The sequence below is a fragment of the Pempheris klunzingeri genome, chromosome 2, assembly GCF_042242105.1.
Source record: "Pempheris klunzingeri isolate RE-2024b chromosome 2, fPemKlu1.hap1, whole genome shotgun sequence".
Lineage (NCBI taxonomy): Eukaryota > Metazoa > Chordata > Actinopteri > Acropomatiformes > Pempheridae > Pempheris > Pempheris klunzingeri.
This window is the reverse complement of record NC_092013.1, coordinates 19,032,589-19,058,028: the sequence shown is the minus strand read 5'-3', so window position 1 is coordinate 19,058,028 and position 25,440 is coordinate 19,032,589. Positions and strand designations below refer to the sequence as shown.

Genomic DNA, 25,440 nt, shown 5'->3' with positions numbered 1-25,440 from the left:
TAATCGTAGTACAACTGGTAGCTGACCATGTATAACATAACGTCCCAAATTGTGCTCGTAAGGTTGTTAAACTGTTTCAGAGACTAGTTGGCTAAACTCTTTAGTCATTTTTGGGGCTGTATTTTGTGAATTTGTTCAGACAGCAGTTTTTTTTTGTCAAACATCTTATAACTGCAGTAAATGTAGTTTTGTAATCAAACTACAACAACAGAGCTACAGATTTAAAAAATAAAATTAAAAAAAAGCACATGGTTGACTTAATACCTGTCTGATAGAGTCTGAACAAAGCATTATAAGTTTTTCAAAAATACATGTACATGGGTTTCTATTTTTCTGGTCACGTGTACACGCATGCTGACAAACGTGCTTTAGATGTCTGACTTCATCAGTTAATGTGGACAGACCTGATTCATGTACATTTACTGTAAATGCTGCAATGTGTGTGTGTGAGTGTGCTCTCTGTTGAAATGAACATGAAGAACTGGAGCCTCAAAACTGAGATGTGAAACTTGATGTAAAGCTTTTAGAGTATGTGGAAGTTGCCCTTTTCCCCTGCAAGACAGTTTCGCAATACACACAAACCCAAATGCTTAATCACCCACATGAAGATTTCTGAACAGATCTTTCAGCACACATTGCATAAAAGTTAGCTTTTGTATTTCAATACACTTCAAATACTGTAATTGAGCTTCTTAACTGTTAACATGTTTAACAATGTTTCATTAAGCACAGCAGTCAACCAATGCTGTTGTTGTTGCTACTGAGATTGTTGTCTGTCGTCTGACTTGTCTGAGATCCTTGATTTTCTTCTCCACATGCAATATACTGTCTCCAAACCTTCAGGTATGCTGTCTTGATCTTGTGTATTTTGAATGCATACACGACTGGGTTCACCGCTGAGTTAGCGTGAGAGAGCAGGATGCCAGCATAGAAAGCCGCTTCTGGGACATCACTGCTCTTACCAAAGTAAGCAATGCAATTCATTATGTGGAGAGGAAGCCAGGACAGGACAAACAGAGCCAGGACCAGAGACAGAGATCCTGCAAGCTGTCTCTCTTTCTTCAGGTAGTTCTGAGTCTGATTTTGGGCCCCGTTGCCTGGTTTCTCCCGAAGGTTTAATCGAATAGTGCAGAAAATGTAGCTGTACAACACAGTCATCACCAGCAGAGGTGTCAGGGTGCAGAGAAAAAAGTTGGAGTAAACCAGGTATGACAAGGGGATCACTGCTATAAACTGGCAGACAAAAGGAGAGTTGAGTGACTTCAAAAAATTTTCGTGGTTGTACCATCCGAGCATGGGAGTAAAACTCAGTAGTATTGCAACAAGCCAACATGCTGCAACCACAAGGCGAGAATGTCTCTGTGTGACAGTCCGTTTGTACCTAAACAGAAAAGCAGTAATGTTTGGTATCATCACTTGTACAACTGTGTATTCATAAGATGCACTGCACAATGAGACATTATTTTAAAACATTATGAAATCATTGTGGTGATACACTAAAACAATGCCGCTTAACTGTGCAAACCATGCAATAGGGTCAGAAATGAGGTTGGCATAAAATGGATAAAAATTGCAAAGTTTATTATCTAAAGTCACGCTGAGCTGCTTCTCTGCACACTTCCAGAAAAGGTTTTACCTGAAAGGGATGTACACCCGGAGGTATCGGTCCACTGCAATAGCCACGAGAGACAAAACTGAGACGAGGGTCAACAGGATGACCACACAGCTGATGAAGAGGCAGCCGTGGAATGAAGTCTGCACTCGTCCGTCCACCACCACAGCCAGCGGTATGGCGATGAAGCCAACCATAAAGTCAGCCACAGCCAGACAGACAATAAGGCAGTAGGTCGGTTGTTTAATGCACTTACTGGTCCACAATGCCACAATAACCAACATGTTACCAAGACAGCAGCTGATGGCGATGACCACTTCCAGCAACGTGTAGATCACTACTTTTACATCCATGATGCGTCTTGCCTGGTTAATGTTTGATGGTTATTGGTGTAGCTGTCTGAGTGTGAGTCTGAGCCTGAACGTGCTGTGCTGTACCGTTTATCATTCATCTCAGTCTTGTGAAACCTTTGAGGAAGTCTTGAGCCACTGAGCTTTTTTTTTTTTTTTTTTCAAAGCTTTGCATCTATGCACTATGTTTGTCATTACAAGGCACTTTTTAACTTTTAATGCTGCGCCAAATAAAATCCAACTGTAGGCTGTTGCAACAGATTACATGCAAGATAAAGAAATAAGATAAGAAAAAGTATGAGAGTATATCAGCAACAGAGAGACACACATTTGAGGGGTAAGGCTGTAATTTTGATGTAATGGTATCATTTTGGGTTAGAACCAACAGGACTGCTTTACAAATTTGACGATACTTGTAAACTTGGTAGAGAAGTGGTAAGCACTCCTTAGTTCCAATGTGTGCTGGTCTTTTTTTTTTTTACACGACATGTACTTTTCAAACAAGCACTGAATCATAATCTAAACTCTTGGAATGCTTTTGTTTCTCTCATGGGCTGTCTTGTCTTTGTTGTGGTGGTGGTGGTTGTATATATGTCATCTGTTGACACACCTCAATTGACTGACTTTGAAATATCTGGAAACCTTACCATGGCAGTTTGAAAATGATCTCAGTAATCTATCAACAAATCAGAAAGAATGGCTGAAGGAACGTTGTCTAAATGGTGTAATGCAGTTACCCCTCATTGCATACAATGCATATATTTTTGTTGAAAATTTGCTGAAAGATCGTTCAACACGGACAAATCGATTTTTGGGTCACACAATACTGGGCGAGTATTGTGTGATCAAGAACAGAAATGACAAATCTGATTGTTGCGTACAAGCACAGACGAGTCACGAGAGAGAAATCAATTTCACTTCCTTTTGTCAGCATGAATGGAGCTAGATACTGAGCTGATAAGGCAAAGAAAAAAAGATTTGCAAGCAAAGCAAACAATGACTTTCTCAACAATTTTACCACATTATAAATAAAATGTGAAAGTGATTAGAGTGGCAGTACAAAGAGGAACTGGATTGTTCTTTTTCCTCTAACAATATTCAACAAAGAGGGAACAACAAAATCATTCATCACCACCCACACACTGGTGGTTGTCTTGAGACTCCATGCTGACATTGACATGACATTGTAACTCATTATTATCAGGCTGCCCCAATAAGTCGTTAAAGACTCTCCAGTTGGTCCAGAACGCTGCTGCTCCTGTTCTGACGAGAACTAAAGGAAGAGACCACATTTCTCCTGTACTGGCTTCTCTTCATTGGCTTCCAGTAAAATCTAGAATAGAGTTTAAAATCCTTCTCCTCACCTACAAGGCTCTTAAGGGTCAGGCTCCATCATATCTTAAAGAGCTTATAGTACCGTACTACCCCACTAGAGCACTGCGCTCCCAGACTGCAGGTCTACTGGTGGTTCCCAAAGTCTCCAAAAGTAGTTCAGGAGGCAGAGCCTTCAGCTATCAGGCTCCTCTCCTGTGGAACCCCCTTCCAGTCTGGGTTCGGGGGGCAGACACCCTATCTACATTTAAGAGTAGACTAAAAACCTTCCTTTTTGACAAGGCATATATTTAAGGGCTGGATCAGGCCTTAGACCAGCCCCTGGTTATGCTGCTATAGGCTCAGACTGCCGGGGGACTCCTATGGTGCACTGAGCTCCTCTATTCTCTATCCTCCTCTTCCTCTCCATCATTATGTCTCATGTCAGCCAAATGTCTGCCACTAACTTGCTATCTTCCCCGGAGCCTTTCTGTGCTTTCTCATCTCTCAGGTTCCTGTGGATCCTGTGGATCCTGGTCCTGCTGATGTGGTTCTCTGCTTCATGAATTACTGCTGCGGATCGTCTGACACTCATCATGTTTTTCAATAATATCAAACTGCTAATCTTTTAGTCACACTCCCCACACAGTGCTATAGTCACTGCTAGTACGTTGGTTGGTGTTTGTGTTGTCTCTCTCTCTCTCTCTCTCTCTGCCCAACCTCCACCCAACGCGGACCCTACAGAAGCCGCCCACATTGAGCCTGGGTCTGTTCGAGGTTTCTTCCTGTTAAAGGGGAGTTCTTCCTGCCTCTGCTGCTCAATATAATATCTGATGTTTGCTCATGTGGGAATTCTTGAATCCTTAATTTTGAATTCCTGAATCGTTGGGTCTCTCTCTAGTTAAAGAGTTTGGTCTAGACCTGCTCTTAATGTAAAGCGTCTTGAGATAACGCTGTTGTGAATCGGCGCTATATAAATAAAGATTGATTGATTGATTGATTGATTGATTGATTGATTGATTGACATCTAATCTATCACCATCAATAAAATCTGTGGTAAACGCTTACTTACTGTAAGGAGGCTTACGGTGGCAAGAAGTGACAAGAAAACAAGATAAAGTGTGATATGGTCCATCAGTTGGAGTAAAGCTACGTAAAGGGCCTTTGTTACCATAGGAATACTGTTGTGTGCAAAGCCTCCGTGGATGTGTACTCCATGTGTAAAAGGGAAACTCCCGTCCGGACCTGATTCTGCAGGAGTTTATATGAGAAAATTGCTTTGGTAAGCATGGGAAATGTGATTTTTAATTGACATACTACACATGAAGTAAAGTTGTCTGATCAAAATGTGAGGTAGACAAAATATTTGAGTTATCATGTAGCTGCACAATAAACGGCCACTGCTTTGATGGAAGTGTTGTTGTCGCTTTTGCGTCAAATGTTCTGATCAAATCTTTGACGGGTAGATTGACAAATGAGACAGTCTAGAATCACTAACAGTCCGATTCCTGTTTCCTGTATGTGGCAAAACAAGAATTACCCCTGGTTTAAAACATGCAATACCTAAGAGAAAAAGGAACCAACAAAGAGCAAAAAGAGCAAGATAAAACAACCAGCCACTTTATTAGGTAACGTACTAAAGTTGCCGGTGAGTGCAGAGCGCCCTCTGGCTGGTGCCGAGTAGGCCATAACTCATGAGGTCTGTGCATTTAATATTAAAAGCCACTCCCTTTTTATTCAGTTTATTAATTTGAACGCTCACATACTTTTGTAAAACTGCAGAGGTTGATCGATTAATATAGATACAAACAGAGGCGGCGAAGCAGTGGAGACATTATGTCAATTTTGTGTTTTGGAACTGGCAATAGAAGCTTCACTCTCATGTAATCCCTGCGGCACGAGTGCAACTTGACCCCCGCAAGACCAAAATCAAATGCATTGCTTCTGTTAATTGATGCTGATGTACTGTGTGGTATAACCAAAGGCAGTCTTCTGTAGAGGAATACCAGCGGAAGAAAATTATGATGTATACATGTACACCATGTGATTATTAATGATGGCACATGTTTGGGGTATAGAGTCTGGAAGACGTTATAGAGACCAAAATAATCCTTATCTTTATGTAGTATACCGAAACCTACTACAAGTTCCCAAAATGTTTCAACTGTATGTAGATGAATAAATTTGAATCAGTGATAGATTGCAGAAAAAAAAAAGACATAACGTCTAAGTCATGCTACATTAATTGTTCATGTATAAACACACGACTGCAAAGGACAGCACTGAATCGATTCAAGAGGGGAAAAAAGAAACAATATGTACAATAACAGTGCAACAAATGCAGTATAGTGGTGCTCTTGGGTGCTGAACCAATATGTTATGTTATGTACATACTGCGGTATTTTTGACATTTACAGTTATTGTGTGATAATGCATGGAGACTCCCACTTGAACTAATGAAGGCATATGGGATGACAGAAGCCTCATAAAGCTGATTCACTGTCTGCACATGAACGGTCTAATGCGTAGACTAGAGCCAGAGATCAGAGGCAATGTCCCAAAACAATATCCTGAGTCATCGCTTTCTATAAAAAAAAAAAAAAGGAAAATGATCAGAGTGAATATATTTACAAGCAGACGTCGAATCTGCTTCCTTAAGCAACTGAAGACCATCTCAATGATTGCTTGCTCAGTGATACTTGCTGCCAGAGTCTTTTCGTGCTCGGACAGACAATCAAATTAAGTTTTAGTAATTGAAGGTTTGGACCTAATTCCTACCTGCAGTTAACCCCGCAGAGTCCAACTTATAGAAAGACTTAATTATGTGGAGAGCAACATAAGGATAAGGAGACTTCAAAAAGTGCCACTGAAATGAAACGACTGTGGCAGTGACACTAAAACATTTCACTATTTTTAAGACACACCACTTATATGTGAACATAAAAACATCACAGCTGCTCAAAGTGACTAAAGAATAAGAGGTTTTAGCAGCAGATGGATAGAATTCTTATCAAAGGCAAAGAGATAAAATGCGGCGCTGAAATCTGATTTTACTCATGCTGCATCATACATGGTGATGAATTGCACCTTAATCATCACACGTCTGTCATTACAAGACTCCAATTAGGCCTGTGTTTCTCACATCGACCCACATGACTCAGGCTAAAGGTAAGGAGCTGGATCCAACATTCATTACAGCAACAAAATATAGATGGAATTGGTTTTGCGTGAGTACCTTTAATTAGTGTTATGAAATATAGATAGATAGAAATAGATATAGATAGAAATACTTTATTGATCCCCGAGGGGAAATTCTGGTGCTACAGCAGCAAAAGAGCAAAAGCGAATAAAAGTGACCACTACCATGAATACAACAATAAATAAGCAGATAAATTAATAAAAAGATTCAAACCAATGTGTGGGTTAAATAAAATAAAATAAAATAAAAACTATAGTGCACGTTAAAGAACAGAAATACATATTTGTTAAATAGCAGAGGGTGCTGAAAGCTCTCTGCCAGAGGCATATACAGATTACTTCCTATGAAAATAAATTTAAATATGGAAAAAAAAAAGTTTGTGCTGCATTTTCTTGACAAGAGTTTCATTAATACCACGCTCATGTCTGCCCATTTAAAACAAACTTACAGCCAATAACTGGTTAGCTTAGCATGGCATAAAGACTGAGACCAGGTGAAACAAACAACCTGGCTCTTTCTAATAGTAACAAATTGGTACCTAGTTAGCTGAAAACTTATGCAGGCTACTATTCATTTTTTAGTTACAAACAAACTGCTTTGTCAAGGAACCCCTCAGCTTGGTTGATAAAAAATTGTGACGACAATTAGCACTGAGTAAATTACATTTGTCAGTGCTATTGATGCTAATATAGATACATTTGCAGTAAGATAAACTCAGTTCTGATGCACATCAATTTTAAGTTGTTATTCTTAACACTCTTTTCAAAATACACCCTGCCAATCATTACATACAGTGTACAGTTCCTATCAAACACACTTAATGTGAGCCAAACTAATGCTGCAGGGTTCTGCAGAAAGCAAAGTCCCTCCCCTTCATTTTATGACTCGCTAGAGAGAGAGAGTGAGTGTGAGGATGTAGAGGAGTAGTGATGCAGTAGTACCCAGTCCGGTGCAGAGCTCGAACAACATGCTGAGGATTAATTATCCAACTACCCCTCATGAGCATAAGGGCCACTTTTTGTGCCAATGTGGCAAAGAGACAAAGTACACTTCTTTCAGCTAAAGAGCATGGAGAGTGGTGGGAAGAAGTTCCAACAACCAATTTTACTTTTTTTTTTATTTTTACAGTTTGAATAAAGGTAAGCAAAATCTGCGAACGATAAATATGTCTTCCTCTCCTGGTATAAGGCGTCGGGAGCATGTGGACATGATGTACATCTCCATTGAGACAGCCATTGCCTTGGCCTCAGTGCTGGGAAATGTGCTGGTGGTGCTGGTTGTGTGTGTGAACCGGGCTCTCCGCAACACCACCTTCTGCTTCATCGTGTCTCTGGCCGTGGCCGACATCGCTGTGGGGGTTTTGGTCATCCCTCTGGCGATCATCATTAGTCTGGGATTTAACACTCAGTTCTACACCTGCCTCTTCCTCTCCTGCCTGCTGCTCATCATCACACAGAGCTCCATCCTTTCCCTGCTGGCCATCGCCATCGACCGATACCTGCGAGTCAAGATTCCCACCAGGTGAGGAACTGTTGTAAAACCAGTTGGTTGCACTTTCTCTGATTTTCTGAGGATTGGTTGGTTTGCTTAAGATTGTGTTGGATGACTGCAGTGACGACACCATTGAGAAATGTATTACACTATCAATACGGTCATTGAGAGTATGGTTACGGTAAGAACAATGAAATATTCATAACAGAGAGCAATAGGAAGCAGATGTCTGCATGGTGCCTGTCTGGTTGTGACTGTCCGCTCCATTGCAGCTTTCTTTCTAAAAATAAACTATGATCCAACCTATTCTTACTCTGAAATATGTTATTAGCACAAAAGCTATTAATTCTTCAGTTTGATTTCACTAGTATTCAATCAAGATCGCATGTATCTCTTGCCATAAAAGTTAAAGAGGACAAGTCATCTTTATTTACATTTTTTTTCTGGTAATCTACTTTCTCAAGTTGCCCCAAGAATATTTTACAAGATCAAATCATCTAATCATGATAATTAGATCATCTAATTATAGTACCGCTGGTCTCCGATCGTACTTTTTTATCGCTTATAGCCTCAGAGTCAATCAAGAGGAGGTGGGTTTCAGTATTGTCAGACGTGGCACCACATATATCGTTTCCTGGTTTAATGCAAATCAATAGGCTGGACATCAGAAGCTTTCAGGCAAATTAAAATGTCCCAGTCAGTCTAAATAACTGACAAACACTGCTTATTAAGCAATTTTGGCAGTCGCCCCTACAACGTTTTGTTTATCAGTTGGATTCTGATGTCAAATGCTGAGAAAAAGGCTTCTGAACAATAACCTAAGGACTGGTGTTTGTTCAAAGTAATCCAGTATTCTGCAAAAAAAAAAAAACCTGTCATCATTTCTTTTCTCAGGTACAACATTATAGTGACCGAGAGGAGAGCATATGTGGCAGTTTGTCTGTGTTGGATCCTCTCCTTCCTCACTGGACTGGTTCCAATGATTGGATGGAATAACCGTGATGTTCAGACAAACCACAGCAGTTCCAGTGAAATTATCTGTGAATTCACCACTGTCATGAGGATGGACTACATGGTGTACTTCAATTTCTTCGGCTGGGTGGTCATACCACTGTCCATCATGATCGCTCTGTATGCAGAGATCTTCAGGGTGATCCGGCGACAGCTTAACCGTCGTGCTGAAGCCACTTGTGATGGAGAGAGGTACTATCGGAAGGAGCTGAAGCTGGCAAAATCGCTGGCCTTGGTGGTCTTCCTCTTCACTGTGTGTTGGCTGCCAATACACATCATGAACTGCATCAACTTCTTCTGCCCTAAGTGTTACATACCCAAGTTCGCCATGTATGTGGGCATCTTCATGTCCCATGTGAACTCGGCACTCAACCCACTGGTTTATGCATTCAGGATAAAGAGGTTTCGTGTCACGCTGATCCAAATCACTCGCCGTTGCATGTTATGCAAACCTTCAGAGCCCACATCCTGCCCCACCAGCACACCAGCCCTGATGGAGAAAGCGGATGTAAATATGTAACAAGGACTGCAGTACTCCAGTGTACCTTGTTAGCGAGCGAGTGCAGCGATGACACGCATGGGATTATGTGATATTTGGAATATCATGTCACATCATGTCATGGGACGAGTTCATTTCTGATCCGCTCAGATTTCTTTGGCATAGTTAGATTTGAAGAAAATTAGCCTGCAATCAGTAAAACAAATGAACAACCCCATCAGCGTGCATTATTTTGTTTTCACTTAATACTTCCTTAACTGATTCATATTGAATTATATGCCAACACAATAAGTGATACAACAAACATTTCATGTTCAAAAAGCTTCTTGGTAAATTCACCGGAATAAATATTCATAGCTTCCTCATTAAATATGCAAATTCTTTCACATTTAAAACAATTTAAATACACTGTAAACAAGACTTGCCATGCCAGCGCTCTGTGAGAGGCTGTATTTGGGTACAGCTAAACATGCTCACAGTGACAATGCTATATGCTGATGCTGAACATTATAGCATGCAATTTCAATAATCAGCTCTAAAAGAGTTTTACAAGTATTTAGTAATAAATCAGATTAATTGACAAATTGAAATGTTGACCTCGTGGTGATGCTGGACGAAAAGTCAGAGTTATTACAGTTCACCCTGAGGGGAACATGAATGTCCGCAACTCATGGCAGATGCTGAGACATTTCACTGGACAGACTTTGACCTGATGTTGGGGCAAGAAGAAAGGTCTTTAGGATTCATCCTCTGGGCTCCAGGAATGTCTGTTCAAACTGCTATGGCAATCCATCACACAGCTGTTGGGATATTTTAATCTGACTGACAGACAGGCTGACAGTGCTGTACAGAGCCACGCTGCTAGCAAATGGGATTAGGTTTAGCACAAAGAAAAAACAAAAAGCAAGAAGATTCAGAATGCCAAGATTAATTGAGTAAGATCAATCAAGAGCACATTGTGTTCTGGAAATGTTATGTTTCTCAGAAAACCATTCAGAGAAGTGAAAAGGGCCTGTCTGGAATGCAAATTAACAATAAAGACACTAAATCAAATGCAACAAAACTGTGGCAACATCAAAGCACTCCAGCCATTAGTCTTCATCACAGGACACAGGCAACTCTTCGGCTAATTCAGCTAGAGTAAGTCATATCTCAAAAGCTGTGGCAGGGTGTTCAAAAGGCACAGAGGCATTTGAGTAAATTACCCACCAAGCATTTTGCTGAAGTGATTTATTCCGACTCCAGAGCTAAAGCTTCTGCTAAAGCTGCATCCGTTCTGCTTTGTCATCAGTTGGACTTCTGTCTGCTTTCAGACCACGTCACACTACTACAGCTTACAGAAGTTGATACATAAGAAAAAAAGGTCTAATCAGGTTTGAAATATGCATATCTGATACATGGATTTTGTGTGTATGCTGCAGTGAAGTCCAAAGAGATGTTCATTTTCCTCAGGTTTAGGTGCATTCACTTGTCTGGTATGTTGTGACCACCTGAGACTTGCAAGGTTGAATAGTTTCGCACGAGCGTGCTCTTGTATGAAACCGTCTTCCTCTATCTCTCTGTCCTTCCCTCACAAACAGATCAATGCGTATTTTACCAGCTGTCACCTTCATCCCTGTAGAGGGATTTGAAACTGCTGAGTATGGTCTAATCCCCAGCCCCCGTCTTAGTGAGGTAGGTGCCGCATCACCAATCTGGCATTTACTACCTTCGCACCAAACTCTCCTGTGGACTACTGAATACTGAAGGGGCACAAGCATGGTGTAGCTGTGGAGACAAAGAGCCAAGAGTTTGCATTTTGTGTATGTGTCCTTACCTTCACCCCAGATTAATCTTCTTTGAGGTAAGACCGATCGCAATCATCATAAAACAGCTACAATAAAAGATTTGTGAAGCTTCATAATAGGCACTACCTGTGCTTCTTATAATTGGTTTACTTTTATGATTTTGATATTATCAAATAACTGAAGAAAACTTTAATTTGCAGCATCAAACCACAATAAAATGGCAGACACGGATGGAGCAGCCAGTGACCAAGACTTGGAGGCTCCAGAGGAAGAGGCGTATGACGAATACGAAACCTTGCTACACTTTGGCAAATACTTCGAGGCCCAGCATCTGCAGCCTTGGGCGCAATGGCCCTTCAAAAAAAAGGCAAACTTTATCATTGACCGCATCTTCCTCGGGTTTCTGATCATTTTTTTGGTCGTGCTAATGGGAGAATGTGTCTACAAAGCGTGGTATGTGACGAACTTGAAGAAGATTGCATTGTTTGTGTCCGATTCAGTGGTCTTTCTGTTCGACTGGCTCTTCACCCAAGACAGACAGGAGGAGTTGTTTGAATTGTAATCTGTTAACAGTCTTTTTTATGTGTTTTCTACAATGTTGTAGGCACAATGTGATGTTACAAATGCCCAGAAAGGATCAATTTATAGTTATATCTTAACCAGAGATCCAGCGATGTATTAATGATATCTAAGCTATATTTTTGATGGTGAACTAATAGAAATAAAACTGCAACTGACTGAATCAGTGTTCTGTCGTACAGTAGGCACATAAGCTTTGAAGCATCAGTACATCTTTCCTTGTCTTATTCTCTATAAAATGTCATTTAATTATAAAATTGGTAAAGTTTCAAATTTAAAGCCATTTAAGAGACAATTTAAGGGAAAACATCAGGTTCAAAGGGATAAACTGAGCTTGGATATTAGTTAAGTCTGCTCTACTCCTTGTACAGTACTTCAGTAGTTGTATTTAACTTGAATATTTCCGCATATTTGCTACTTTTAACTCCTCCTCCTCCCTTCGAGAGGGGCACAGGCCTACTGTACCCATTACATTTGTTTTACATCTATTAAGATTTTACATACAGATCATACAATCACCTTACAAATCATGCAGTGTTATAGATGAACTCACCCAACTGTAATATAGTGATTTTGACCAGCTACAACATCAAACCACACCAGGTGGCGACAAGCTGCAACCTCCAGGTCCAGAAAATGAAGCCAATGCCAAAGTGCCAAACACTGCCAATTCCTGGACTGGCCGCTTGAGGATGACTTCTATCAATAAGTCATGATTTATTTTTATAGCACTGTCCACCAAACTCAGAACACTTTATACATTACAAACAATTAAAACTCACTTTTGAGATGTACCACACACACACACAGAGTCTGCTGTCTCTCACCAGGAGAGAGCAGCACAGAGTAACATGTAGCTGATGCTACATGTTGATGCCAATGGGCCCAAAAATACGTTTTTCCATAGCGAAAGAGATGCATGTAAATCGGTGGATACATTTTTTTTTTTTTAGGGTCACAACCCCCGTGAAATGTTTCATTTCGTCATCAGAGTCGAAGAAGTCCAGATGAGCCGAACGAGACGATTTTATTCCCATGCATTATAGTGCAGACATGCTCCATGGGCCAAACAATGCAGAAGATGCAGGTAATTTATGCCCGGTAAATCTAACTTTTTTGACTTTATGCGTCACTAAGCAGCTTTCATAGGAATGAACAGAGCAATGGATATATACATCCATCCATGCCTAGCTCCTTAGCCTTGGCTAGCTTGGTAGCGTAGATCTAGATGGGTGTGGTGTCCTGAGAGCCTAACATTGAGCTTCATTCAATCTCCTAAACCAAGACCATGGCCTGCACGAAAAACGCAAAGTCGACCAAGAAAACCGTCAGTTCAATTCTGACCAATGAGTTTTGTGTTATTTCACCGCACTACGCCAATGCTGAAGCGACATGCTTGATATGCACACAGGCTGTAGCTGAACGTGAAGAGGAGAATCTAAAGCCGTCACTTCTCTCACTGATTAGTGAGTGAACATCCATTTATTTTTGTCTATTTGTAAATCTTATTGTTATATGATAACAATGACAACAATAATACTATTAGTTTCATTTGTAAAGCATTTTTCATCCTTCAAATACAACAATGCCTAATTAGAAAGAACAACTAGATTAAATGAGAGAACAGAAACAGTGGAAAGTAGACAACTACTAATACAACAGCAAACTTTAGTAGCAAAATTGAATTAAACAACTAAATAATAAGAAATTTAAAAGAATAAAAACTAATAATATTGTTTGGGCTACATTGTTTGGGCTCATCTCAGGATTTGATAACCCCAGGCCTGAATTAAACTACCACCACCACTACTAATGCTACTTTAACCCCAGTGTTTTTGGCCCTCGATTTGATATTCTTGACACAATTTGGCCCTTGGGGAAAACCAGTTGAGGAACCCTGTTCTAAAGCCTGACTGAAATTGCCCCACAATACTATATTCTTTATGAATTTGTTTCATTTCCACTTAAACTGTCTTTGCAAGTATCTTGCTAACGAAATGAAGGTTGGATATCTGCCTATAGCTGGTTGGTGCATTACCACCTGGCAGCATTGAGTAGCTGGTCGATAACTTCCCAGCATTCTCTGTAATAATCTTGGGAAAGTAATCGCTTCTTGCCAGACGTACCACTTTGCTGTGGACAGTCATGACTTCTTTATATAAATCACTGTGATCTGTGAGCCTTTTTCCTCCATTTTCTTTCAGATGCCTGACAGGCTCTCTTAATCTTCTTAACAATGTTTTCGTTTTAACTATTGTGGAGATTCTGTCAGTCAAACTCTTTTTTTAACCTTTAGTGGAGCAACAGTTTTACTTCTTGTTGACATGTTTCTAAGACCAGCTAATGATTTTATACGTGCACAGGTACAAAGTCTCTGCAAGGTTTTTCAGTGATGATTGTTTTGATGATTGTTTTCAATGATGTTTTAGTCCAAATGATGCACGTGGAGACAAAACATAGCAACCATGGAACCTTTTTGAAGAAATACAACTTCTTCAGAAGAGTCCAGCAGGCTGAGAGACCTGAAGTGAGAAAACTCTGACAACTACAGTGTCACTCAGGCTCTTATGACATGTTTCTAAAGTCAGCTGATCATTTTATACACAGTCTAACAAGTCCCACACCACACAGACGACACCAGGTCCACTAATAAATTCTCCACTCATGGCAAAACTGTCCTTGAATAAGATAATAATAAAAGACAACTAGATGATAATATGAAGATAAGATAATGATAAAATAGTATATGAAAATACAATATTTTTGATTTTCCAGCATAAACAGAAACCAAAGTGTGACATTTCCTTCTTCAACCAGCGTTCGGTGCTGTTTGATCACAGACACACTTGGTTTCTCACTTAAGGAGTTCTGACATTAACATTAAATGAGTTGAAGTTCACCTTTTACATCCAGTCTTTCCTCTCCTTTCATTTTCTTCTTTTTGATGTCTTTTCTCTCCTTTTCTCATTTCTTTACGTCTCCTCTCTTTACTGCGTTATTCTCCTCTCTCTGAAAAATCAGATGATGAAGAACACCAGTTACACATTTCACAGATTCATTTGTATCATTCAGAAATCATAACATTAGTTAACACTAACAACTTGAAATGAACATTCACCATTTACAGGGATGGTTCACGCGTAGTTTTGCCCTCCCACCTCCTCCCTCCCCCCCCCCCTAGAGGTCAAGTTGGAAAACCTGAAATAGATTTTTGTAAGTGGTTCAGTGTTAAAAATGTTAATGATCTGAATTATCCCATGTAAAATAAACCTAGAGTGATATTCAGAACATTATTTTGGATTAGTTATAAATGAGCATATGAAGGATTGGGCTGTATAAAGTTCAGAATGGACATCTGCCATGTCTTCATGTGAAACTATCAATCAGATGGACACTTAAATGTCAAAGCCTCACATCTCGTTGGACCTGTGGATACCAGCTTTTGAATCAAAACAGCTGAATTCTGTCAAATACAACATAACTTAAATTATTTATGTACAGTGTGATTGTGATTTTCCACCAGACTTCATTCAATTTTATTCTAATTTTTTGGTTTTCGTGCGGACTGACAAATCTACAACATCCTTTCAGATCCTTCTTCAATAAATCGAAACACTTTGTCAAGTCGCCATTAGTTATATCACAGTCTGCAGATTTTCTACAAAAGTCTCTTTTAAAAAGTGAACAAATCTTACGTCTCCAATGAAAAAAGTCCTGTTGTCGGTGACAGTCAGGCTGAAGTCAAAGTCCAGATGGATAAAACTCTCAGGTGATGATTCCTTTTCAGTGAAATCCTCGATGAAAGCAGCAGTTTGTGTTTTTGTGAGCGTTTGCAAGGTTTTTCAGAGGTGCAATGATGTTTTAGTCCAAATGATGCACGTGGAGACAAAACATAGCAACCATGGAACCTTTTTGAAGAAATACAACTTCTTCAGAAGAGTCCAGCAGGCTGAGAGACCTGAAGTGATAAAACTCTGACAACTACAGTGTCACTCAGGCTCTTATGACATGTTTCTAAAGTCAGCTGATCATTTTATACACAGTCTAACAAGTCCCACATATTCTATATTATATTCTATATTTAACTGGAATTATATAACTCGCAATAAAATAAAAGAGTCATGGGACAGTTAGGAGTTTCCAATGAAGATGAAGGGGAGGAAGAGCAAATAGATTCATAATAGAAGATAAAGAAGGGGAGGGATGGATGGGGAAAGAATGAGAGGAAAGACAGAGAGGAGGCAAAGTAACGGAGAAGGTCTGATATGTAAAGATGAAGAAGTTCAGACAAGACTTCAGGCTTTCTGATACAGAGTATAATATGTGTCACAGCATATGTTAAAAATCACCTGCACTTAGCTGGGTTTAACAAAGCTGCAAAGCTCCTGTTGCTTTAACACTTCTAACATCTTCTCTAAGAAACTCATGGAGGGCTTTTGTAATTTATTTATTTATTTTCTATTATATTGACCAATGAAATCGACGCATTCCGCTCTTCTGCACCTTCCGGTTCCGCCTCCTTCTCTCTTCCGGATTTCTTAGCGTGACCGACGTTTCGTGTCTGTTTAGACTTAAGTAAGTCCAGATTTTGATCATTTAAACTGTGCGGATCGAGTAGATAACGATTCGTTGTGTTTTTAATGTCACACGTACTGAATAGCAGCGTTTAGTTTCTGAAAAACGCGGCACTCTTGCGGCAGAGACCGTTTCCACTAATGGAGGGCTGCTGTAGGGAAACAGTGGGCGCCATGCTGCCCGCTGGCTCTGAACCACATGGCTCTGTTTGTTTCACGGTTCAACACCGGAGCTCAGTCCAAAGCTGTCAGATACAGACTGTAACCTTTTATTGTCCTTTTGTCCGTGTGTGAATGACATGAAAGCATCGTCTGAAGACAGCAAAGGCTAACGTTAGCTTAGCTAACATCATGTCTGTCTCCTGCCAAGCAAACCAAACCAAACCAGACATGGTAGAATAACAAAAGTTAGTGTTCACAACATTTTGAAGGACTTCCTGCTATTTTATGGCTGATTTCTGTACACTTAACTCTTCAAGTGCGCACACCACGTTGTCGTTAGATGATATGGAGAGTTAAAAATATACCTGTCAAGCGGGGAAACCCTTCATCTCAGCCTCCTAGTGGTGATCACGAGCACTGAAAGACAGAGATGCTTATTAGTTCAGGCATCATTGTTGCTGCTGCTGCTGCCATACACAAGACCACAGTTATAACACAAGTGAATAACCAGTTATTTGAATAATTAGAAAAGTAAGTAATGAATGGGAACATTGCTGATTTCCTTAATCTTCTATGTCTAATGGTCGGTTAAAATCTGATCATAACATGTCTGTTTGGATAACTGGAAGTAATCAGATTAGAATGCAAATAATGATAGTTGAAGCCCTGTAACTAAAAATGAGTATAATCACGATTAATCATTTCGTCAATAACATGTTTGAAAATGGTAACAAATGCCCGTCACAGTTTATCAGAGTTGACATATTCACATGACTTGTTTTGTCTGACGAAAGGTCCACAAGGCAAAGGATTACAGTCAGTTATCAAAGTATTAGCTGATTCATCTGTCTGATGATCATTTCGTCTGTAAGTTCAAGCAGGTTTTGACACATGACGGCCTAAAATGAAAGCTGAGACGTTGCGTGGGTTTTCTATTGTCTTACTTTCCCAGACTTGACGTCAGTGTTGCACAACTTAAAGAGTTGCACACAAATTGTTAACTAGTTGTTTGTGTCTCTTGGGTCAACACAGAATGCGTTACGTGGCCGCTTACCTCCTGGCTGTGCTCGGTGGGAACACCAGCCCCTCTGCAAAGGACATCAAAGCCATCTTGGGCAGCGTGGGAATTGAGGCCGATGATGAACGCTTGAACAAGGTATAAAAACAATATATTCTGCAATTACGTAAACTGTTGAGATGGTTTTCTTCTGAATGTTGTGTGTGGCTGAAGTGAAACCTTTTAATCTTTTCATATTATTCTGCAGGTCATCAGTGAGTTGAGTGGGAAAGACATCAATGAAGTTATGAACTCAGGTAAAGGCCTCTGAGTGAACATACACTGAAGATTTCAAGATGTCACACATTGAAGATGGCTAAAATGTTCTTTTCTTTTTCCACAGGCCTCTCTAAGTTAGCCTCCGTACCAGCAGGTGGTGGTGGTGCTGCGGCGGCTCCTGCCGCTGCTACTGGTGGGGCCGCTGGAGCGGGGGCTGGACCTGCTGCTGGTACGTGTACATACCTCATTCCTAAATTGATAAACAGATGTTTTTTTTCAGTCTAAATGTAATTATCATATGTTATTGCATTTTGAAAGCAGTACAAATACTATGATGCTGTCTCAAATGTATCTGTAGTTGCATTTAGCTTTCTAAACCAAAGTCCATATTGGAGATCAGTGCTCCTAAATGCACTTTCTGACATCTGTCTGCAGTATTGATGGTTTTGTTTTGTTTTTTTTGTCTCATTTCCAGCGGAAGAGAAAAAGGAGGAGAAGAAGGAGGAATCTGAAGAGTCAGATGAAGATATGGGCTTCGGACTCTTCGATTAATCTGCATTCTCTGTGTCTAAAAAGCAATAAAAATGTAAAAGCTCACGCACATCACATTGTCTTTTTGTCCTTTTTAGTTTAAAGTAGCTGTCACAAATTATTACTGTGCAACAGTAATCATTCCCAAAGACTTTACCGGAAAGGGTTCTAGAAATTGTCCGGCTGTCAAGGCTTGATGTCGAAAGCTGTTTTGTTGCCTGCTAAAAATAGTCCAGACCGGGTAACCTGTCATCATTAGGCAATCCAGACCCTGCATGTGGTCAGTCTGCCCTGCTGTTGGCCAGATAACTGAAGCCACATAATGGTACCAGCTTAAAGGCACAAGCTACGATCTAACTGTAAAAACAAAGGCAACTATCAGACTGTTAAGAAATCAAGTCACGAAGCTTTTTGTGGTTGTTGACAAACTTGTGAAACACAACTTCCCAAATTTAAAGAAGAGATGTAGATTGTGTTGTTTTGCAATAAGCAAGGATTTATGCAAGATGTTTCTCACAGTAAAAATGTTGTCGTGCCAAGCACAGGACTGACTGAATAGCATTAATAGTGGCTGCAGATGAAGAGTCTGCTGTGAAGTATAAGTAAGGAGTGAGTCATCTGTCACACGACAATTATTCTTTTGTTGTTTCAGTTTTTTTCAGCTTTGACTGCGTGACCGCTTATTTAGTCGCTGAGCTTGTCAACATCGTACAGTAACCCTTGGAGGAAACAAGATTTTTCCATGACCTGCTCCCTTGCACATCCTGTTTTTGTCTCACCTGACAGTCACCTGAACTCGTGTCAACAAATTACGCAAGTGTAGCTTTAGATGGCACCTTAAATGTTAGAGAAAAAGAAACGAAACTCCCGAACTGAAAGAAGTGAGAAACATCGACATGTCATGTACGGAAAGATTTATCTTCACATCAACACCAGTTCGATCTCTGCGGTTGTTTCCACACGGCAGTGAATCAGAGGGGGTCTCTTCGTCTTGTTCTCCATAAGCTTCCCCCATCCTCTTCTCTCTGGTGTATGTGAATACATGTGTTGCGTAGCACTGTGCTGCTGGATGCACGAGTTTCCCTTGTGAGCCCATTAGTTCTGGCAGCCCTGCGTTTAGTTGGAAAGGCCTCTCGCCTGCAGGGGGGAGCCTTTTCCACAGGTGAGTGCCATCACTGCACGCTTTAACCATGTAAGTGACAGTCTGTCACATTTCATTTCATAACTACCTGGCAGCTGGAGATCTATCTTGGGTGCAGTCAACAGTCTCCACAATATTCTTAACACACACGGGCGCACTGTGCATGTGGTTGCAGAAATGATTGCCGTGACATGATAATTTCTGTCTCAGCTATTGCAGGAATGTTCCTTTTTAAAAAAATACACATTTAAACACACGCTGCAGGCTGATGTCTCTGCACTTAAGTAGGTATGTTGCAGGACTACAGAGGTGTGGCAGAATCAAGGTGTTACTCACCGTCACTGGAAACATATTTCTACCCGTGGTTGCCTGTTCCACTGAAGAGGAATTTTACGAGAAAGGTTACGTAAACGTATCCAGTAATCCTTCAGAAAAAAGGCGAGATTACTGTCTTTTTTTAATTGTTTTACAACTTTTTTAATTCGTGCTGCAACCCCAGGGTTGTGAAATGCTGCTGCGGAGGGCTCCGAGCCCCCACACAGCAACTACTAGCAACCATAAAAAGGGATATTCCCATCTAAAAGCAAATGCAGTATTCGCCCGGAGCTGTTTGACATTACCCACTCTATTAGATTTCACCTTCTCCTCTGGAGGAGGATGAGTGGATTTCTTGGAAGAAAAGTGCTGGATGGTTGTTTCCCTGATGGAGCGAGGCTGAAAGTACCATTAGCGGGGTCTGTCCTAGTTCTACAATGAGACATATGTTCACTTACCAAAGAATTGAGTTTAACGTTGTATGTATGTGTAACATGTATTGTTTCATTATGACAAAAAAAAGCTCATTTGAGTGTTGAATTAAAATATCTTTTATTTGAGTGTGCTGTATGAATGCCAGCATTCACATCAACCAACAATAGTAATCATGTCCCCTCTCAGTTGAGCTTCTATTAAATAAAAATGTTGCTCATTTTGAAATCCTAGAAATGTAAAAAATAATATATACATATTGCACATAGGTGTTTAGCATATCAAAGCTTATTGCATTACCTTTTTGTATTACAAATCAGTGTAAAGACAGTACGTTATTCAACAGTGGATTTGTAAAAAAAAAAAAAAAAAAAAAAGCATAAAACATTTGTAGTGTCGCTGTGATGTTTCAGATTCACAACTGCTACATCTTTTAAGACTGTGCTTACTTTTTAAGTTGATCTTCCACGTGAAGGAAATCAGTATCAAGAAAATGCCAACAATTTGTTGCTTACAAGTCTAAAATTTGTGTCAAGTAGCTCACTGAGTTCTTAGAAAAACGCTTGTAAAACAGAATTCATGCTTGCAAGACACGCTTAGACATGTGTGGTGCTGAGAGAAGTGAAGGAGTGAATGCTTGACTTGCAGTGCTGGCTCTGTTTCAGTACGACGGCCCCTCAGGGGTCACTGTCGGACCCTGGATGGTCTGTTAAAGCCTGTAAAAGACAACGCGAAAGAGTTTTAAAGCAAACAGCTTGTTGTTGCGCTACCATTTCTCACAGATATACCGCTCAAAGTTAGACGTAAGATGAATCCATACATGCGTGTCATTTATCCTTGTTCAGCAGGTCTGACTCTTACCTGTTTGTATTCAAATCGGTCCTGTAGATAGCGGTTCCCCAGGCCAGTGATGTGACCTATATTCTGCCGGGACAGCCCCGCTATCCTGGCTGTGAAGTCGTACGTAAAGGCCAACTTAACAAGCTCGGGTGCGGTCGGTAGAACAGTGGGAGGACTGTTGGTCGGCGATCCTTCTTTCTCCAGATACGCATCAGCCAACTTCTGGAAGGAGGAGTATGACATCCCCTGGAAGAAGTTGCTCAGCGTGGGGTTATCTTTAAGCTGGAGGACAGAAGGAGCAGGGAGCTGTCAGTAAATACAGTATACTGCTGATAAACATTCATGGTAAAATGACGTAAAATGCACCATAAAATAGCATAAACACTCCTAAAAACACAGCTATTGGTAAAATATGTTGTTCCTACTCCAGGAGGTAACTGGCCACACTTAGATGACCTTGGCATTGCAGCTTAACTGCCTCAAACAATTTCCTTTTATCATCAATGAATCGGCAGATAATTCTCTCGATTGCTCATCTGGTCTTTAAAATGTCCAGAAATGGTGAAAGATGCTTGTAAACCACTTTTCTGTCGATTGACTAATCGCTACAGCCCCACACACACTTCTAATCCACTGAATTACGACCAATTCACATGCAGTCACATGCCGTGCTGTGTTTTGCATAGCAGACTGCATGACTCTCTACATTTGCTTCTCTCTTGCCGTTATTACACTTTCACTATCGTTCGCTTTCTGGGAAACAGATCATATGTAACTCATGCAGACGTAAAGGAGGACAGTTTAAAAAAAAAAAGCTCTTTCATCAGAAAAGAAACTCACTTTAAATAAATAAATAAGACAGACCGATAGCACGCAACCATTCAAAAGGGAGGGGGTTTCGTTTCAGCATGATGTTGTGTCATGGAGTTTGGACATTTTATTATCCAGACTTTATGATGCTATGCCTTTTATTGGTATATTGGTGTTTTATTGGTGTTTTTGCTTTCTGCTGAAACTGTCGAAGCACCTGCTTGTTAAAATACTTCACGCATTATGCTGATCTGACCATCACGTACTTAATAATTAACTCAACACATAATCTCATTAAGAACTGGACTCTGTTTGAAGCATTTAAAGTAAATATGCTGTCAATATTCTCAAATTATGAAATAATACTTTCACCAACTGATGCTTTACTTAAAACACAGAACACCAACCTTGTCGTCTATGGCATCACCCTGCTCCTTTATCAGAGCGATGATCCTGTTGATGACTTCCTCTGGGATGAAACAAAAGCAGGGGGGGGTATAATCAATGTGCTGAACAACTTATGATCGATCACTTTTACCAAGACAGTTATAGGCGTGTGGATAGTAACTTCTTCTCTTAAGATGCACAGCCGATAGAAATGACAGGATGCTGATACATTTCATAACTTCATGATCTACATTTAGCAGGGAAATGCTGTTTATTGTCGGATGTGCATTACATTGATTGGTTTTGTTGTCTTTACACGTTTTCTGTTAAAGTTTGGGCACGTTCACTCTTAAATAATTGCTCAATGAACACAAAGAGAAACCGTTTCTCACCATCGGAGAGGCGTTCAACTTCCTCTTTTTCCTGGACCTCGTGGACTATTTTTTCCAGTTCCTCTGACACCTTCTCGTAGTAAGAGTATGTTGGTTCCACACTGACAACAGCTGCAAAGCAAAATTCAGTTCTCAGTGAATGTAAAATGAAATGCAAAAACAGGACGCTGAAAAAGCAGAGAAGCAGCATGACCCAGGTTTCTACTAATTCTAGTTTAAGAATCATTTTAACACTGAATCATGTAAGAATAATCAATGCAGCACGTTCAACCCTCAAACTTACCCTCAACTCGGGTGATGTCAGCAGGGATGAGATCTTTACCGGTTTTATTTGGTTTTGTAAAAGATAGCCGCCTTTTAGAGAACCTTTTCTTGATGGATTTTCTTCTCATGGACTTTCTTTTCTGCAAAGCCACTGGAGTGGTGGGCAGGCAGGTGGTCGCGCTGTCAGAGGCCTCCTCTGCTTGGGAGATCTCGGCTATCTCTGACAAGCCGTCCTGCTCTTCATCTTTCTCTTCGTTACTCTTCCGAGAGAAAATGCCAAATAGGCTTTTCCAAAACGAGGGCTTCTTGCTCTTCTTTGATTTTTTGATGGGTTTCAGTGGCTCTTCGGGCTGTGGCTCGGGCGGATTTGCGGGAGTTTCGACCCCTGAAAATGTGCCAATCTCCTCGTCGTTCAATCCCTCTGCCAAGTGCAGGGAAGGGTCACTAGAGTGTCGTCGTTGCTTTCTTGGCATTGTCACCCACTTCTCTTTCCTCTGAGCCCTCTTGTCCCCAAGCGCCCCATCATTTAGGCTGAGGCTGCGCTTGACGTACACCTCCAGCAGACGAATTGTATCCTTGTGGGGCACAAAGATCAACTGGCCGTTGTTGGGCCTTTGTGTCTCTGCCTGTGTCTCCATGGTGAGCGGCTGCGCCAGAGAGAAAAAAACAACATCACATACAATAGCTTTTACGATTGTTTTGCATCAAACATTTGCTATTTCTAGTCAGAAATCACTTTAGTCAGTTTTCAAGTATGAATGCCAAACAATGCTTTGTTGCAGTTCTATGCTGCTTTTGTGATAATATTTTTAAAGAGTTACAGTGCTGGAAAAAAACAAGTCATTTTAGATTGTAGAAAAATGTAAAAAAAATTTCCACTATTTTCTGACTGATTTTCTGACATTTAATATACCAAAAGATTAATGTTAATCCACAATGAAAGTAACCACTAGTTGCAGCCTTAAACTCTACTGAGTTTGCAACTAGTGAATCTGTTCATAATCAATTAAACTGTCAAAGAATTTAATGTTAAATCAGTTAAAAATATGATGGTTTTACATTAAAGAATAGGAAAAGAGTGAAAAACACCCGACACAGTTCTCTGTGGCCGATGTCGACTTATTCAAAGAGCTGGTTTGTCTGTGCAACAGTCCAAAACCCCAAAAGGTTTTAATCACAGCAGACAACAAATCACAACAAACTAAAGAATGTTTGCCTAAAAATGACTTTAACAATTAATCGACTATTAAAACAGTTGCCAACTATATTTCTCCCACTCGATCGTCGATTAATCGTTATTTGAACTACAAATAAACAAAAGAAATACTTCTATGTCTACTTGTTATGTCCATATAATCAGTCATCACGGTTAGTGCTTGTCTTGACATGGCTCAGGAGTCAGAGGAGCGGGTAGAAGAAGTGTGAAACAGGAAGAGGAGACATTTGCAAACATTGAACAGGATCTGTGGACTCACCTGGTCTCCTCGAGCGTCTGCAGACCCGCAGGGATCCATAACAGCGCGCGGCAGTTAGTTAGTTAGTGATCGACCCGCAGCAGCTCGGCTTATTAAAGTCTCCTCTCTCCTGAAGGGACTCTCCGAAGTGCGTCTACGTGCTCACGCACTCCACCCATGTCACAGCACGTCGCGGCCCTCCCGGCTTACCTGGACCCACCCAGCGTCCTCTGTGCGGGGGAAGGAGGGAGGGAGGAAGGCAGAGGGTGAGGGAAAAAAACTTTTCCTGCCTTACATGGAGACGTCAGGCTTTTCTGCGGGTTTACAGCTTCCTCGTCGCTCAGTTGTGCTGTAATTCTCACACAACCTCCTCCACTTCCACCCCCACCCAATGGTTTGGCCACGTTTTACAGGAAGTAAAAGCTGCAGGGTTCATTTCCTATCAGACACCATGTGTTCATTCTCTAAGTGTCCTCTACAGTCTTCAGGCCACTTCAGCCTGTTGAGTTTACCATGAAATCATTGTTGTAATAAATGTCTTTTACTGTGGTCTAACTACACAAAGTTTAGCATCAAAATACACTTGAAGTACTAAAAGTAAAATCACTTAGTATGCAGAATGGTTCCTTTCAGAAAATGTGGCCTGTATTATAATGATTGATGCATTAATGTGTAGGCATCACTGATGCAGCAGCGGGTAAAGGTGGTGCTAACTTTAACCTAACTTCATATACTGCTGGGTAACTTCATCTAAAACAGCACGTCATTGATTCATAATTTGTGTTATTGATCTGATTCTGATTGATCTGATTCGCTAAAGCTCATTTACAAGTAGTGCAGTAGAATGTATAACACTGGCCTTAATATAGGAAATATAGTGGAGTAGGAGCATAAGGTGGCATAAAATGGAAATACTCTACTACACTACCAGAGTAAATGTACTGAGTTACGTACCATCAGTACGTATAAAAAGAAATAACAATCAGCCGGCAACCAGTCACCCAAAGTAAACATCACGTACTA

General features: G+C 40.5%; 4 protein-coding genes across 4 annotated transcripts; 2 read left to right on the top strand and 2 right to left on the bottom strand.

Moving 5' to 3' along the window:
- Positions 1-282: 282 nt before the first annotated feature.
- On the bottom strand, positions 283-2,062 carry LOC139219489 (adenosine receptor A1-like). The gene is made up of 2 exons (XM_070851368.1): positions 1,637-2,062; positions 283-1,381 (listed from the first exon to the last, which is right to left on the bottom strand). The coding sequence occupies exons 1-2, from the start codon at positions 1,963-1,965 to the stop codon at positions 736-738; spliced, it is 975 nt and encodes a 324-aa protein (XP_070707469.1). The 5' UTR covers positions 1,966-2,062; the 3' UTR covers positions 283-735.
- A 5,575-nt stretch (positions 2,063-7,637) lies between these two features.
- Positions 7,638-9,494, top strand: LOC139216004 (adenosine receptor A1). The gene is made up of 2 exons (XM_070847055.1): positions 7,638-7,993; positions 8,858-9,494. Exons 1-2 carry the CDS (start codon positions 7,638-7,640, stop codon positions 9,492-9,494), a joined length of 993 nt encoding a protein of 330 aa, XP_070703156.1.
- Positions 9,495-16,324: 6,830 nt separating this feature from the next.
- Positions 16,325-18,448, top strand: rplp2 (ribosomal protein, large P2). Its single transcript, XM_070843628.1, has 5 exons — positions 16,325-16,414; positions 17,608-17,731; positions 17,841-17,889; positions 17,976-18,080; positions 18,327-18,448. The coding sequence occupies exons 2-5, from the start codon at positions 17,609-17,611 to the stop codon at positions 18,401-18,403; spliced, it is 354 nt and encodes a 117-aa protein (XP_070699729.1). The 5' UTR covers positions 16,325-16,414; position 17,608; the 3' UTR covers positions 18,404-18,448.
- A 1,925-nt stretch (positions 18,449-20,373) lies between these two features.
- On the bottom strand, positions 20,374-24,499 carry LOC139217165 (bcl-2-like protein 12). The gene is made up of 6 exons (XM_070848465.1): positions 24,439-24,499; positions 22,983-23,610; positions 22,700-22,810; positions 22,328-22,389; positions 21,132-21,392; positions 20,374-20,986 (listed from the first exon to the last, which is right to left on the bottom strand). The coding sequence occupies exons 1-6, from the start codon at positions 24,475-24,477 to the stop codon at positions 20,948-20,950; spliced, it is 1,140 nt and encodes a 379-aa protein (XP_070704566.1). The 5' UTR covers positions 24,478-24,499; the 3' UTR covers positions 20,374-20,947.
- Between the last annotated feature and the right edge of the window lie 941 nt (positions 24,500-25,440).